The sequence below is a fragment of the Geotrypetes seraphini genome, chromosome 7 (genome assembly GCF_902459505.1).
Source record: "Geotrypetes seraphini chromosome 7, aGeoSer1.1, whole genome shotgun sequence".
NCBI classification, from domain to species: Eukaryota; Metazoa; Chordata; class Amphibia; order Gymnophiona; family Dermophiidae; genus Geotrypetes; species Geotrypetes seraphini.
The window spans coordinates 11,374,428-11,392,443 of NC_047090.1; the positions used below are offsets into that span (position 1 = coordinate 11,374,428).

General features: G+C 41.9%; 1 protein-coding gene across 5 annotated transcripts in view; it reads left to right on the top strand.

Moving 5' to 3' along the window:
* Positions 1–18,016, top strand: part of PTPRO (protein tyrosine phosphatase receptor type O) — a 74,569-nt gene that overhangs the window by 48,093 nt on the left and 8,460 nt on the right. For all 5 annotated transcript variants that reach the window (XM_033952124.1, XM_033952123.1, XM_033952125.1 and 2 more), the window contains 6 exons: positions 9,348–9,383; positions 10,470–10,551; positions 12,629–12,719; positions 14,203–14,279; positions 14,630–14,764; positions 15,951–16,073. In XM_033952124.1, the coding sequence (XP_033808015.1) occupies positions 9,348–9,383; positions 10,470–10,551; positions 12,629–12,719; positions 14,203–14,279; positions 14,630–14,764; positions 15,951–16,073 (544 nt within the window). The remainder of the gene's footprint in view (positions 1–9,347; positions 9,384–10,469; positions 10,552–12,628; positions 12,720–14,202; positions 14,280–14,629; positions 14,765–15,950; positions 16,074–18,016) is intronic.

The following is an 18,016-nucleotide window of genomic DNA, read 5'->3' on the forward strand; positions in this document are numbered from 1 at the left end:
AACCAAGATGTCTCAATCTGTTCTCCTTATTTCCATTGCTTTCAATGGAAGTAAAACCCGGATGTCTCAATCCATCCCCTTTTTTCTGAAGCCATATGGTAACACTAATCTTAATTAAAGTGATTTGGGCATTTCTGTGGACATTTTTCTGTTTTGAAAATAAGCTCATTAGTGCAAGCAGCTGATAAGAGCAAAGGGAGTGCTGGGGGAGGAGTAGGATTTGAACTCTGGTCTCCTTGGTTCTTAGTTTACTGCTTTAACCATGCCTTCTCTTCCCAGATGTTCGTTGCAGAGATTGGGGTACTGAGTAAAGGAGCAATTTAGGGGCCAAAAGGATGCAACAGCCCAGGACAAGAGCTCTGAAGGAATGGTGACCTGGATGGGGGATAAGGAAAGGCTAGTGATCTACAGGCTGTTAGGGTTGCAGAACCCTATTAGAGCTTGGGAGGGGGGGGTGTTAAACTGATGGCTTGTTTGGAAAGGAGGAGAATGTCTGCAGAAACAGCAGGAGAGGGGGGGCATGGAAAACCGACACCTACAAGGTGGTTTGATATTGCATCAACTTGGATAGAGGTAGGAAAAGGAAGTGAATAGATGAAGACTTGGGGTCCATTGCTAGGTAAGGGCCGCCTTCAGTGGCCCCTGCACTTTCCCAGCCATATGTACTCTTCCTAGCCGGTTGCACAGATCCCCTGGGGTGCTGCTATACTGGGGCAGACTGAGCTCAACAAAGCATGTAGGTACTGGAAGATATGGAAAGGGGCTAGGAGGTGTATGGCTTGCTCCTTTTTCTAGGTGGACATTTGTCTAGCCAACGCATATCTAGAGCTCTGGGAAAATTGTTGACTTTTGGGGCCCTGCTATCATTATCTTTTAAGTGAGACTGACAGACATACTAGTAAGTTCTTACAAGGGCTCAGGCCTCTCTTGTTTTCGAGCACTCTGAAGGTAAAGCAGAGTAGAGAAATTAGAGCAAGCTACGTCTCAGGAAGGAGGTTTGGGATTGCTCATTCTAAGTTCTCGAGAGGGGTAGAACTTCACCCTGCATGAGTAACTCTTCCTCTTCTCATGTCTCTCTGTACTAACACTGACAGGCGAAGAAGTATTTTTGCTTTCCTAACTCTGCTCCCCTCCTGTCTTTGGACTGATTACCTTCTGGCTTTTTATATTAATCCTTGGTAAGTAATTTTATTTTAAAGGAATGCTTAAACATTAAACACTGTGCTTTTTACACTGAATGATTTCAGGTATCAGATGTAAAACAAATCAGAGAAAGTATATTTTCTACTGGACACATACTGAAGCTGCCAGAAGATGTGGTGAAAGCATTTAACATAGCAGGGTTTAAAAAGGGGTTAGAAAGGTTCCTATTAGCCATGTAGAGGTGGCAGAGTCACTGTTTATCTGTGTCTATAAATAAGGCAAGAATTACTTATAGGGAGCCTGGACTGAAACGGGTCCTGGACTCAAAGGTCCTTTTGTTTGACCTAGTTTGACTGTTCTTATGGCATATATAACCAGTCCATTTTCAAAATATTTATAATTTGGTAATGAATGTGGATAGCATAGAGACCCATTGTATCCCAGTATTTCTCATGCATATTAATAGTAGTGATTATGAAACTTGAGTTATTAGGCGTGGCAGCAGAAAAACACAAGTTGTTGACCAAGGAACAAATTGAAGAATCTTAGGACACTCATTGGAAGATTAAGGAACTATTTATTGACCTGACATGGACCGTGTTTTGGCCTTTGCCTGCATCAGGAATCTAAAAATATGAAATAGATAAAACATAAAGAGAAGCAAAATTTAAAAATATATCAAAATGTCATAGAATAATAAGTGGACAATCGATACAATACACAAAAATATGACATAGAAAAATTGAAGACAAGTGAATTAATAACCACACATATATGTTAAAAAAAGGTAATTACATTATCAGTTACGGTCAACACAACAGGTGAAAAGGCGTTCCAGATTGCACAGCAGAAATCCTATCCTGAAAATACTTCAGAGGACCTGATTACAATTCAAAGTATTATAAACTGCTTTGGGTAAATTCCAGTAATTAAATAAATGAACTGTGTAGAACTAAAGAGCTATTTCCAATGATGAATAAATGAAATGGATAAAACCCTGAGAACTCCATCAACGGTTGCATAAACACATGGACACTAAGATTCTCTCTCTAGATCTTATAGAGCCCTGGGAACACTGCATGGAATCTTGCTACTCTTTGGGTGACCTGGATTGGCCACCTTGAGAACGGGCTTGATGGACCATTGGTCTGACCCAGTAAAACTATTCTTATGTTCGTAGGCTCCTTGTCTTCCTCTAGTTCAAGAGAATTTCAGAAACAGCAATTGTTCCTCAGACTCGTAAGGGCTTGTTTACTGAGGTGTGCATGCAAAAACCAGTAGCGACAGCCAACACTAACTGCTTAGAGTGGGCAGAGGCTGGGTGTGGGCTATCACGACCAGGACGAAGGAAGTCATCCTGCCACTGTATCGTGCAATGGTGCGCCCGCACCTGGAGTACTGTGTTCAGTACTGGTCGCCGTACCTCAAGAAGGACATGGCGGTACTTGAGAAAGTCCAGAGAAGAGCAACGAAGCTAATAAAGGGCATGGAGGACCTCTCATATACTGACAGACTGAAAAAGCTGGGGCTTTTCTCCCTGGAAAAGCGGAGACTTAGAGGAGACATGATAGAAACCTTCAAGATCATGAAGGGCATAGAAAAAATAGACAGGGACAGATTTTTCAAATTATGGGGAACCACTAGTACAAGGGGGCACTCAGAGAAATTGAAAGGGGAAAGGTTTAGAACAAACGCCAGGAAGTTCTTTTTCACCCAGAGGGTGGTGGTTACATGGAACGCGCTACCGGAGGATGTGATAAGCAGGAGCACGCTACAGGGCTTCAAAGAAGGTTTGGATAGGTACCTGGAAGACCAAGGGATTGAGGGGTACAGATAGGAGTAGAGGTAGGTTAAAGGGATAGGATTAGAGGCAGTATAAAATTAGTCAGGGACACTGTTCAGGCAATTAGGCCTGACGGGCCGCTGCGGGAGCGGACCCTGGGCAAGATGGACCTCTGATCTGCCTCGGCGGAGGCAACTTCTTATGTTCTTATGGGCTGCGCTTTGCAGTCCAGGTACACGCTAACTGAGTTAACACTGGTTCGCTTAACTCCACGTTACTTTCCGGTGCTAAGTCGCATTAGAGCGTATGTCTTTGCAGAAACTACAGGGGGAAGGCTGGACACACCCACAGTTAGCTCACAGCTACTGCTATTAATGTAATGTAATTTATTTCTTATATACCGCTACATCCGTTAGGTTCTAAGCGGTTTACAGAAAATATACATTAAGATTAGAAATAAGAAAGGTACTTGAACAATTCCCTTACTGTCCCGAAGGCTCACAATCTAACTAAAATACCTGGAGGGTAATAGAGAAGTGAAAAGTAGAGATAGAGGAAAAATTAAAAAATAAAATAAACATTTTTAATAAGACAGCATTGATCTAAATACTTTGGAAGGTAGAAGAGAGGAGAGAAAGGAATAGAAGCAGAAGGGGGAGCCGTTGAACAGTAGAATTCTGGAGAAATTTAAATGATAGAAATAGAACAAAACAAAGACAAAAGGCAAAACAATAGATAAGATTAAAGATAAATCATAAGCTGGAAAGAAAAATAAAAATAAAACTTAGTCTTCAATCCACGGTTTCAGCGTCATTGATGAAGTGGAGCAAGTAAGTTTAGGAGGAGCGATGATGTTTCCAGAAAAAGGGCTTCTTCATTAAGTGCAAAAATGTTCCCCATGGTGTCAAGAAAACCTCTCATCAAATCTAAAAGAGCAGGAAAGCAACCCATATGAGCTATTGAAACCAAAAAGTGCATTCTGCATATACCCATCACCATAAAATCAGACCCTTTTCTCATTATTTGCAAATAATGTTGGCTTAATGTATCTCCTTACTCACAATGCAAAATACAAGGAAACGTTTCCCGTACAACACATTAAAATGTGCAGTAATTTCCCTGTTATCACACCCCAAGTGCGAATGAAGTAATTAAAAAATTCTGGAGGAGACTTGTCATGATCGGAGAGTAGGCATTCTCAAGTTATTCAGGATTACTGCACACTAACTGGATATTGGCAGGTTAAAGTGGGAGTATTTTGCGACTTCTACTTATTTTTTGCATGTGCCAATGAGAACATTAGCTCACACCCTGCAAAAAAGAAAAAGCCTTGAAAATATGCTGCAGTAAACCTGGGCTTAGTGCATGGAAAAGTCCCAGATTATACCACACCTTAGTAAAAGGGCCCCCCATATTTACTGACTGCTAGGATAATAAAATAATGAAACCATAAAGATAATCTCATCCGTGTTAAATTGCTCTTGTGATATGAGTAATCATCCTTACTCACATCTGGGTTCGATGAAATCACAGAGAAATGCAAGGTCATGCTTTTAGGAAAAATGGGGGGATCAGTGCTAGGGGATAGTAACCTTGAAAAAGACTTGGGTGTGCTGGTAGATACTACAATGAAACCAACGGCACAATGTGCAGCAGCCTCAAAGAAAGCAAACAGAATGTTGGGTATTATTAAGAAGGGCATTACAACCAGGACGAAGGAAGTCATCATGCCGCTGTATCGTGCGATGGTGCGCCCGCATCTGGAGTACTGTGTCCAATATTGGTCACCGTACCTCAAGAAGGACATGGCGATACTTGAAAGGGTCCAGAGAAGAGCGACGAAAATGATAAAAGGTATGGAGAACCTTTCATACGCAGACAGGTTGGGAAGGCTGGGGCTCTTCTCCCTTGAAAAGAGGAGACTTAGAGGAGACATGATAGAGACTTTCAAGATCATGAAGGGCATAGAGAGGGTGGAAAGGGACAGATTCTTCAGATTATTGGGAATCACAAGCACAAGGGGGCACTCAGAGAAGCTGAAAGGGGACAATTTTAGAACCAATGCTAGGAAGTTCTTTTTTACACAGAGGGTGGTGGACACCTGGAATGTGCTTCCGGAGGTTGTGATAGGACAGAGTACACTACGGGGGTTCAAAGAAGGATTGGATAAATTCCTGAACGATTGAAGGATGCAGATAGTGGTAGAGATAGGTTTTAGACCAGTGGTCTCAAACTCAAACCCTTTGCAGGGCCACATTTTGGATTTTTAGTATTTGGAGGGCCTCAGAAAAAATAGTTCATGTCTTATTAAGAAATGACGATTTGCATGAGGTAAAACTCTTTATAGTTTATAAATCTTTCCTTATGGCTAAGTCTTAATAATAATATTGTCATTTATAGCTAAAGAGACATATGATCAAGAAACTGTTTTTTATTTTACTTTTGTGATTATGATAAAATGCCGAGGGCCTCAAAATAGTACCTGGCGGGCCGCATGTGGCCCCCGGGCCACGTGTTTGAGACCACTGTTTTAGACAGAGTATGGATAGAAGGATAAAAGGGATTAGAGAAGGATCACATTACAGGTCATGGGCCTGATGGGCCGCCACGGGTGCGGACTGCTGGACACGTGGACCTCTGTCTGACCCAGCGGAGGCAACTTCTTATGTTCTTATGTTCTTAAAGTATTGCAGTTGCCGTGTTAGTCCACTTTTAAAGGTAATAGCGAAAAATAAAACCAAACCTAGAAAAGGAAATACCTTTTTTATTGGACTAACTTCATACATTTTTGGATTAGCTTTCAAACAACATTTCCTCCTTTCTGATCTGAAGAAGAAGGTGTTACTTTTGAAAGCTAATCAAAGAATGTCTTATTAGTCTTTTCTTTGTTTTGTTTTATTCCTGTTTATTACCTTCTCAAAGAGAAATTCACAGCTTTTCATCAAAAGACTGAAATGAATAGAATATTTATATCCAGTTTCCCGCGCTTTGGAGTGCAAAAGAAATTAAAACATAAAAGATTTTTTAATGGGTTGCAAAAAAAAAAAATAAAAAAGTCAAATCCTCTTAAAAAATATTGAAATGGGTTGCCATGGTAACATGCATGGAGGGTGGTAAGAGTGTCTAATGGAAGTTAAAAAACCCCAACCCAAAAGCCCAGATGATTTTGGTAAAAGGTGCTGAGGAGAAGCATTGAATTTGAAGACTGGAAAAGCACAGTAAAATTCAGATGAAGTTATCTTAACCATTCTCAAAACTGAGAAGATTGATAAGAATGAGGGAGGTCGAGGAAAAGCAGGAAACAATGTCTCAAGAAAAATTCTCAACAACAACAATACACTCCAAATTTGCCGAAATTCCTACTGTAGAAAAAACACAAAAAGGCAACCTAGTCACATCAAGGTTTGTGTGGGGGACGCTCAAGACGCCAAAATTGGCTCGCAACTAACAAACTAAAATGGGGTGAATATAATATAGGGTGCTCTCAGTGTGAACCCTCAGTGATAGGAGCACAGCTCCGACACTTCACTTCTGGGTCAAGGCGGTAAGCCTCCAACCACACACCATCATTGAGCACCCTGAGTGTGCTGAAATTAAAGGGACCTGAGTCCTAAGACTGCTTTAAAACGATGTTTTGCACGTGGGCACTGGAAGGGCACCTACGATGTGGGCCATACTGTCTAATGCAATTCCCTAAGCACGATTCTACATCATAGGCAACATCATCAGCCATAAAATCAAACGAGTTTCAGAAGCCTCTTTGCCTTTCTGTATCTGAAAAATGGACAAATGAAACCAAAAGCAACCAAATGGGACTCTTCTCCTAAGATGCGCAAATGGGCTAATCATTAGGGCTCCCTAAATACGTTGATGCACCCTAGTTGAAAGGGCCAGCAATGGTTTCATTTTTGCTTTCAGTCTCCCAGTTGTAAATAAAAGAGGATTATGGTAGTCAGGCATTTAAATACAATGTAATGTAATTTATTTCTTATATACCGCTACATCTGTTAGGTTCTAAGCGGTTTGAAGAAAATATACATTAAGATTATAAATGAGAAGTAAGAAGGTACTTAAAAAATTCCCTTACTGTCCCGAAGGCTCACAATCTAACTAAAGTACCTGGAAATTAATAAAGAAGAGAAAATAAAGATGGTTGAAAAAAGAAAAATTCTATGTGAATTTATAGGATGGAAATTAAACTGACAGTGAAGAACTGTATGAAAAATACATATGGAATGCAGTTAGAGAGGGTAGGTTACAATCTATTTATGGTATTTGTTTAATTGGAAGGTGTTAAGGTGGGTAATTTGGGGGAAGGTTATCTGAAGGTAGGTGAATCTTCTGGAGGTAAAAGAGGAGGGGTTAAGATATTTGGATGAATTTTTTGAAAAGCAGGGTTTTGATTTCTTTTCTGAATGTTTTGAAGTTGTCTGATATTGTCATAAGTTTGGAGATGGAATGGTTGATTTTTGCTGCTTGTGTTGCTAGAAGGTTGTCAAACATTTTCTTGCGTTGTGTGCCTTTGAGTGGGGGGAAGTGCAGAATCAACCTTTTCTCTGTGTATGTGAATGATCAGTGCTGTTTCCACTTTTGAGTTATTTCAGAGAGGTTTCGCTATATGTTTGTCAAGGGTGGGTACAATTTCTGTTACAAATAAAATCAAAAGAGCCAGGGACTCACAAGACCTCATCATATAACTCGTATGGTTCAGAGCCACAATATTCTGTGAAGAGAAGAGGGAACTGCTTCCATGTTTAGTTTCGAGTTTAATTAAAGTTTGATATTGTCACCTTATCAAATCATTTCAATGTGATGTACAAAATTAAAACATGACAAAACAATTTGTTTAGGGAGCAATGAAACATTAGGGAAGTGGGGAGGACTACGGTCAGTACGAAATAGGAACAAGAAAGGAAAACAACAGAATAGGTCAAATTTAAAAGTGGTCTCGTAGCTTATACATCGAATGCGTCCTTGAAAAAAAAAAACGGTGGAGTTTTCCTTGAAATTTGTCAAAGTTAGGTTCCTCTCTTACATATATTGGCAATAAGTTCCGTGTTTGAGGGCCTAGTACCGAAAAAATAGCACCCTGCCGGGTATTTATGGTTCTCAGGGAGGGTTCTTGTGGGGTGAGGGGCATGAAAGAGTGATTGTCTCTGTGAAGAGGTGTGACGGGTTGAGGGGAGTCTCTCATGGTGATGGGTGTCAGAAGGCAACTGCACCTATTAAGCAATTTCACATTGGGGCCGTGGCAGATTGAGGGGTGTCTGTCTGTGAAGGGGTTTCACGGTGAGGGTGTGACAGGTTGAGGGGTGTCTCTTAGAGTAAAGGGTAGCTGTCTCTGAAGGGATGAGGAGTATAAGAGAGTAACGTGGTAGATGACGGCAGATAAAGACATAAGAATTGCTGCTGCTTTAATTGCTAATCATTGGAAAAATAAGGCAGCCCCAACTCATTTTGCCCGGCTTAACCGTCTATTGTCATTGGGGAGGATGGAGATGGTGGTGGCGAAACATAGACTCACACATGCACCAAATTGGCACATAATTGGAGATGTTGGGGCTACTCTTTAGAGGCCCTACTACTCTGTCGATCTGCTATTTGATGGTAGGAGGGGGGGTTGGATGGTCCATTGTCATTGGATATGGCTTTGGGGGGGGAAGGGAGGGGGGTTATGTGGGAGAAAATTGTAATATTAATGTGCTTTATTACTTAGAAACATAGAAAGATGACGGCAGATAAGGGCTACAGCCCATCAAGTCTGCCCATACCATTGACCCCCTTTTAAGTCTACTGGCCCCCTTAACTCTACTGACCTGCTCTATTAAGTCTATATCCTAGCGACCCTATTCATTGGTATGACTCTCGCAGTGATCCCACATAGGTATCCCATTTATTCTTGAAGTCTGGGATACTGCGGGCCTCGATCACCTGTACTTGTTGCTTAATATGCATTAGTTGTATATGTTGCATAATGCTGTATGTGTATAGATTTTCTTACAAAACTTTTAACATTTAAATATAAAATAAAAAAAAGAATTGCCACTGCTGGGTCAGACCAGTGGTCCATCGTGCCCAGCTGTCAAAGACCAGTGCCCTAACTAAGGCCTGTATGGTCCATTCAGATAAGACTGACCTTTCCAAACCCAAGAGGTAGGCAATATCTGCTCACAAAAACAACGTCTTGTTCAAATCCTTTTTTTTCGGATGGACTTAAAGACAGTCCAGTTTATGCAATATGTAATTCAGAAAAAAATAATGATTTGTATCGGGTCTTTTAATTTATTCTATTAATTTGGTTGTAATTCCAAGGTCAATGATTATAAACTGACAGTATGATGCGAGAGAGGGAGACGGGGATGAGGAAAGGGAAATCTGTTAAAATACTGTCACCTAAAGACCGATTTGCTTTGTATTTTAGGAATAAAAATGGAATAAAGAAGAGAAAACTGACCAAGTACGTCGCAGCTCAGCTCAAAACTTGGTTCTACATGGCGTGTGCGCATGTGTGTGGTTTATGTATAAAGGGGACGTTATTGTACATGTGTTTTGAAAGCTGACTTGCCTTATATTTATGAACGTATGAGTGCACATTGTCAGGTTTGTTAGTGGCCCCCACAATATATGGTTGGTGGGGTCACTTGAGAGGCGCCCTTACAAACGCCAGGTCCCAGGTTCAGTTCCCTCACAGATGACTCACCAGTAAGTAGAATCAAAGAGACACAGCCAGAGGTGATTGCATAAAGAATATAGTATAGAAATAGGCTTACAGAAAAGTAGTATTCATAGGCATTACAACAATTAAGCATTATAATTAAGTAGAGAGCAAAGCAGTTTCCCTGCCTTACATAGTTCAGAGGAAAAGAGAGACATAGAAGCTTGAAGTTCTAGGGAGAGCCAGAGAGAGAGAGAGAGAGAGAGAAAGGGGGATGGGGTGATAGTCTAAGTTTCGGGTTCCAGAGATCGGCCAGAGAGAGAGAGAGAAAGAAAGAAAGAACAAGAGAGCCAAGAGATAGATAGATAGATAGATATAGATTTTTGTGTGTTGCAGAGAGGAGGCTTTTATAGCTTGGAATCTTATTCTGAATATAGAAAACTATTGAGCTTCAATAGAAGTTAAATCTCCCCCTTCTTAGTAAACTTGTGCTAGACAGCCGAAGAATAGGCTGTAGTCATATATATATTTCCAGTCTGTTTCGGACAATAGTTTCTGATTAACTTTGCACCTGGACCCATTGTCCTAAGCACCCTCTTAATCAGACATTAACACATTAACACCTTTTAGCTAATCATGATTCAATCAGGGCTACTTAAAACATTCAGGGCTACTTAAAACAGTCTCCCTGCCCTCAGGGTCTATCTGCATTCACATGCCAGAGTCAGATTGATATAATTTCCCATAGGCCTTCGCTGACATAAGTAATGCCAACTAAAAATGCTGAATGGTAGCGATAGCTATGCTGACACACATCTGTGTATTTCTATTAATGAAGACTGTATGTGTGTGTGCGAATCTCACTTACTTTCTTGCTTTCTGCGATAGCCCAGTTCAACTGGATGATTTTGAGGTCTACCTGAAGGAAATGGCCAAAGACTCCAACTACAAGTTTTCTCTGCAGTTTGAGGTGAGCTGTTCAGTGTTGCTCTGAATTCACCGGGGTCAGAGCCTCCCAGAATAGGGTTACCATATCGAAAGCTGTAAAATCCTGGATGCATGGCCCCGCCCTGTTCTTTCCCGCCAGGTCTGGAGGGTCTCATAGCATATGCAGTTGCATGTGATGTCATCCATGCATGCTCAGAGGCCCTCCAGACAAACTGCCAGGTTTTGGAAAGTCCATCCAGGCACCCAGACAGAGCTATCCTCCGTGTCCCATCATTCATCATCTACTGAAGCTCGCCCTATTAATGTCTGACACGTTAACTTATTCAGTGACACTGGGACAGCCACCTAACCGCCACTAGCTGGGAGGGAGGAAAAGCTCCATTGGAGCTCTGTCAGTGCTGTATTGACCGGTTGGCCTAAGATAAGGAGGAGTTGTGTAAGACTTCCTCTGTCAGCTGCCACCTGGTCTGAGAAACTCATCCTGTTAACCTTTTCTTCTTCCTCTTTGGACTCGTATCCAAGTTGCTTTCATTATGTACCTTGTTGGTATAAATGGCATCTTTCATTATGCAAACAGGAAAACACCTGCACCCAGTGGCATAGTAAGGGGGGTTAGTCCGCCCTGGGCGCTGTCCTCCTCGCCACCCCACCACCCCTTCCCTCGTACCTCTTTAATTTTCCTGGTGTGAGCAGTATCACAATTTTGCTGCCTGTGTTGGTGTCGTCTCTCTCTGATGTCACTTCCGGGTCCTCCAAAACGGCACAGGCAGCAAGTTTGTAATGCTGCTTGCACTGGGAAAATTAAAGAGGTATGGAGAAGGGAAGGGGGAATCACGCATGGCGGGGGATTTGCGCCACTGCCCTGGGAACCACTGACCCTCGCTACGCCACTGTCTGCACCAAGAAGATAACCCCCCTCCCATATCTGTAGCTCATCTCTAAACATTCACATGGTTTCAAATACTAAATCACTAGTCTCTGAAATTCTACGGAATTTAGACCTGCCATAACCAAGAAAGCCTGTTAACCAGAATCGTCCAAATTCTCTAAAGGTTCACAGCCATCAGTAGCCTAAGCGACATTTTCTAGGTTCTACTTTTGGTAACGATTTTTCATGGGTCTTTTTTTTTTTCATCTTAGGCATTTTGGCCTGGATTCTGAAAGCAACGCCATAATCGGAATGCGCCTGAGAAAACACTCAGATTACGGCGCCAATTTCAGAATCACGACCTGTGTTCAAGGTAAGCGCCGGAAATGGAGCTCAGGGTTTTACAGGCCTACATTTCCGTCGCTTACGATGTAGAATCGTCTATAACCTCGCATCTTTTGACATTCGGCACCGCTAAGCATCTACGTAGATGCGATTCCAGCACCCTGTTTTGTAGGCACCTAATTTTTTCTTTTAATTGGTTTTTAATGGTGCAGTCAATTACCAGGTCGTTAATAGCCAATTAAAACAATTACTTAGGCACCGGCTCCTACCTAAAGGTGCCAGTTGTCGAATCTGGGCCTTTTGTGTTCATTTCTTTCTTTAAAATAAGTATAGCCTGCCCATTAGCTGACATCCAGCCTGCATACAATCAAACATCCACAATAATTAAATGCCTGATTAAACAAAAATGTCTTTCTCGCTTGCAAAACATTCTCCGTAAGTCCTCTAGCACCAGCAGGTCATGCATTCCAAGCAACTAGGTCCCTCTCTTTGTAAAATCTACGATTGCCTTAACGGAGGCAGCTACAGATGCAATTTCTATGTATGATAAATCTGGCATATTGCATATGAGCTGCCTTGGGACTGTGGAAGAAAGCTAGATTAAAAATGTCAATAATTAATCACTAAAAATAAATAAATAGATAGAACAGCCTGGCTTTTACTTTCAAGGGCTGATTCAGCAGTGAAGGATCCTTGTCCGGGGCTGAGTCCCCTCTCTTCCTTCTAAAGAGCCTAAAATCAGATGTTGCTGGACAATTTTTCAGAATAGAAGAACTCATTGGTAAGAAGGTACGAGAGGTACAGAGAAGGATTTGTTTTTTTTCGTAATCAGAAAGCTCTGCTCTATAAACAAAGATGACTGAGAATCTTTCTCTCACGTTAACAGGAACTGAAGCAGATTGGCATCGATATTCCCCACTCTGCAGCAGATCTGCCTTCGAATCGATGTAAAAATCGCTACACCAATATTCTACCATGTAAGTACTCTGCTCGTAAGGGAAGATGATGAGTGGTGTGTCCAGGAGCAGACAGGATGTGAGAAAGTACAAAGCATATTGAAACGCTTTTTAATGCTTAAAAATGTAGCCGGCAGGAGCTGTGAGCCCCCTGAGGTTCAAATGACTTATGTAAATATCTGAAAGTTCAAAAATAAGACCAAGAGATGGGAATCTGAGACTTCCAGGTCAGGAAGTGCTCATTCAAATAGTGCTTCAACACCTGTAGGAGTGTGCGTATAACTGCCAACATTCACAGCTGAAGCAACCATTTTACAAATATACATGCTGAAAAAATTAACAGCATGAACCTGACAGTAGAGATGTGCATGGGGGTAGGGACAACTGGAAATCCGTGAGGATGATGAAGAGATTGGATGGGATGGAAAAGAATTGACTGAGAATAGGGTGAGATGGGGACCAGCCATGCACATCTCTATCTGGCAGCCTCCACATGGAGACGTTGGATTTTACATGTAGAAGTCTGACATAGCAGTAGGATCGTAAAAAGTTCCTCTAGCGATCATGGGTGCCATTTTGAACTCAGGGGCAGGAAGGACTAGGGATCGTTCCTGCTCCAGTTCAGACCCCTTGGGCTACCAGGAATAACTTGAGAGAGACCCACATCTAAGTCTACTGGGGGATGGGATCGGCGGGGGGGCGGACTTATGGGGTATGAGGGTGGGGACAAGCATTTGGAATGTGTTTTCATGGAGAATGGGGGGGGGAGGCTGTGATTATATTTTAACTGCACCAGCCTTTTTAAGACATGTTTCTATGGAGCAGAATAACTTAGCTTGTGAGGTTAGTTGCAATAAAATTCAGTACTGTGTTACTACAGGTCTATGATTCCTGTGGTACAATTTGAAATTTGATCTTAGCTCACTGACTTTCCCCCTAAATGAAATATAGACATGACAGACATTTTAGAGACCTGAGAAAAGAGGACTGTGAAATGAGGGTACAAAATATAGCAAGCCGATGAGCCAGATCGACAAACCATAAGAGTGAAATCCCAATTTCGACATGTAGAAATGCAGTGATGTGGAATGATCATGCTAAGAAAAGTTTGCAGTGTTGTAGCTTTATTTATATAAATGCATATACTGTATTAGCTTGATTGGTAGCTCTGTAGAAAGGCCATGGGGACTTAGGAGGTTGGATGATCTCAAATCCATGGTGGCCCTACATGGGAAGGAAAGCATATTGGATATGAGCTAAATATGTATGTTTACCTACACGTGAGATGACGAGTTCTCTTAGAGAAAAAGAGGTATCTTACCCGCAGTTACGCTCTACTGTATAACCAGCAGCCAGGTTGGGTCTTTGGGTAGGAATGAATGGTCCACTTCCTGTTCTTTACCCATCTTACTCTTACTGTGCCACTGGAACTGGATTTGCTACATATATTGTGGGACTATTTTTCTTCCTTTGGGTTGGTTATTTTCATATTTTTTGACTGTAGATGACTTCAATCGTGTCAGATTGGTTTCTGCGAGTCAGGAGGAAGGTGCAGACTACATTAATTCAAACTATGTCCCCGTAAGTATAACTATAATGATAATGATGATCATAGAATCCATCGTTTCTAGCTTAGCTCCACTCCTAAGGAATTCATGATTAGAAAACTCAATGCTAAAATTTAAAGCTGGCCTTAAGACCTGTTCCTTCTCTCAGGCCTTTGACATTGATGGTAATTTCTGCCTCATTCCAGTTTCTTCTTTTCTAACATTACATACATTGATTTTCTAGGTAAGTGGTTTGCCTCTGGAAAAGGTGGTATAGAAAGATATAACACAGGGGGAGGCAGTAGTGTAATATTTTCTTCACTGTCTCTCTCTCTCTTTCTGTCTCACCAATACACCTTGTACTGTGCTGTCATTTTCTCAAAGGGATGCAGCTCTCCACAAGAATACATTGCTACTCAGGGACCACTGCCAGAGACCAGGGGTGACTTTTGGAAGATGATCCTACAGCAGAAATCACAAATCATTGTGATGCTAACTCAGTGTAACGAGAAAAGGAGGGTGAGTAAGGGAATCACATATGGGTCTTCAACACAATGGATTTGTCACAAGGAGGATCTGTGTGCTAATGCTTAAGAAGAAACCTACAATCATAAGCCTCAAGTACACTTATTGAGGAATTTATATAAAGTAAAATATTACATTACATTACATTAGTGATTTCTATTCCGCTTGTACCTTAATATAACTGCCTCATTCTTATCATAGGCAAAAAAAACCCTCCAGTGGTTGTTTCTTCAAACTGTCACTAACCAAACCAGAAACCCTTCGTGTATGCATGCCAGTCACTTATCTGCACTTTGTATTGCTCCATGGTGCAACCACACCTTGAGTACTGGGTTCAATTCTGGTCGCCTTATCTCAAGAAAAATATAGCAGAACTAGAAAAGGTTCAAAGAAAAGCGACCAAGATGGTAAAGGGGATGGAACTCCTCTCATATGAGGAAAGACTAAAACGGTTAGGGCTCTTCAGCTTGGAAAAGAGACAGCCGAGGGGGAGATAGGATTGAAATCTGCAAAATCCTGAGTGGAGTAGAACGGGTAAAGTACCCCACTTCGGAATCTGGGCTCCTTCCAACTATTCCGAAAACATCTGAAAACTTGGCTATTCTCAAAAATGTAACATTTTCTTCCCTCTATATTCCTCCTCTAACCCCTGTAAACCGTGCTAAGCTCTACGATTGTGGAGATGATGCGGTATATAAACTTAAGGTTTCACTCCGTCAAAAATTACAAAGACTAGGGGACACTCGATGAAGTTTTACAGTGAAATACCTTTAAAACCAATAGGAGGAAATATTTTTTCACTCAGAGAATAGTTAAGCTCTGGAACGCATTGCCAAAGGTTGTGGTAAGAGCGGATAGCGTAGCTGGTTTTAAGAAAGATTTGGACAAGTTCCTGGAGGAAAAGTCCATAGTCTGTTATTGAGAAAGACATGGGGGAAGCCATGGACTATTGCTACTCTTTGGGTTTTGGCCAGGTACTAGTGACCTGGATTGGCCACCGTGAGAACGGGCTACTGGGCTTGATGCCTTAGCAACTGTTCTCCTTATCCATATATTTACACTTTCAAAACAACTCCTATTTAAATTAGCTTGCTAAAATCAGCCTGGCTAAGCGAGGTACTTTGCTCTTTCTGATAAATGCACCCCACACAGAGGTGAATTACCATATTTTTGGTTGCAGGTGAAGTGTGATCATTATTGGCCCTTCACAGCGGAGCCTGTTTCGTATGGAGACATCACTGTGGAGATAGCCTCAGAGAACGAGCAGACCGACTGGTCTTACCGAACTTTTAGAATCAGCAGTGTAAGTGCCAGCATGGGACCAGTAATTCTGTGCATATGCGTAGCTTTAATCTAAACCTCTAAATCAGGGGTCCCCAAAGTCCCTCCTTGAGGGCCGCAATCCAGTCGGGATTTCAGGATTTCCCCAATGAAAATGCATTGAAAGCAGTGCATGCACATAGATCTCATGCATATTCATTGGGGAAATCGTGAAAACCCGACTGGATTCGGCCCTCAAGGAGGGACTTTGGGGACCCCTGCTCTAAATGTTTCAATTACAGCCACTTATTTCTAGATCTCGTATCAATTATTTTTGGCAGTGGTTCTCTCCAGTGCCTTTGTGCTTCCAGCTCTGTCAGAGCCAGGGCTGAGACCCAACACCTTAAGTTAGTGGTGTTCACTTCAAGACCTCCAAACAGATCAAGGTTTCTGGACATCCCTAATTGAATGAATAATGAATATGCATGAGAGATATTTCTATACCATGGAGGTGGTATGCGTGCAAAACACATTCAATAGATATAAATATGGTATTTGAGGATGAGGGGTGAAGACCATTTATTATGGAGTGGGGGAGTGGCCTAGTGGTTGGAGCAAATGCCTCAGCACCCTGAGGTTGTGAGTTCAATTCCCAGGGCAGCTCCTTGGGACTCTGGGCAAGTCACTTAACACTTCATTGCCCACACGGAAAAAGCAGTATAGCAAGTCCTTTACCGTATACAAAGAAGCCATTGTGACATCACTGATGAGGTTGACTCATTGGTGGAATGATGCATTATGACATCACAATCTCAGCTCTGGTCACCAGAGACTCAAACTCTTCACACCAAGGGGGGGAAGTTAGTAACATAGGCCACTTGGAGTGGGGGAGTGGCCTAGTGGTTAGAGCAGCTGATGAGTTCAGTTCCCACTGCAGCTCCTTGGGACTCTGGGCAAGTCACTTAACACTTCATTGCCCACACGGAAAAAAGCAGTATAGCAAGTCCTTTACCGTATACAAAGAAGCCATTGTGACATCACTGATGAGGTTGACTCATTGGTGGAATGATGCATTATGACATCACAATCTCAGCTCTGGTTACCAGAGACTCAAACTCTTCACACCAAGGGGGGAAGTTAGTAACATAGGCCACTTGGAGTGGGGGAGTGGCCTAGTGGTTAGAGCAGCTGATGAGTTCAGTTCCCACTGCAGCTCCTTGGGACTCTGGGCAAGTCACTTTAACACTTCATTGCCCCATTTAAACCACACTGAAAAAGCAGCGTATCAAATCCTGTTCCTTAATTTTATTTAAAATATCATTGATAGTTCTGAACAAAGAGCAAAATGAATATCCAAAATAAATGATAGAAAACCACTGACATATAAACCCTTGGTACTTAGAGCAATATTAAGCACAATAAAACACAAAGCAGGTCCCCAGTGTTCAGTAGCCTAGCTAAGAAAGATCATTAGAGCAAATACTCTAATCCTACATCCGCTCTAAAGGACCACTGGACTGGCAAAGGAGAAAAGCCTGTTACGATGTTGGGTAAGATAGAAAAGCTTCAGTGCGAGCAAAGGCGTACAAATATTTCACTTGACTGTGGTGCATCGCCACTCCACGCACAGTGCACAAGTGTGAACAGCTTGAACTTCTAATGTAGAAAATTCACTGGTAACTTATGGAGAGATCCTAAGCAATGTTTAATACATATGTTCCTGTCCAAACTCACAGCACTGCTGAATTCTGAAGTACCTCATATCACTTCCACTTCCAGGTCTTTGATAAAGCAGAAATATTTTTATTCTTCCTGGCCAGAAAGGGGGTACAAACAATGACAAAGTAGGGCACACAGAGTTCACTACATCTATTGGTTTCATTGTTAGTCCCTCCTACCTGCCTGCTCATTGGACGGAGCAAAGGCAGTTCTCAACCTATCAGATACTTTCTTTACTACTTCTGGTCTCTCCACCCCTGATTACTT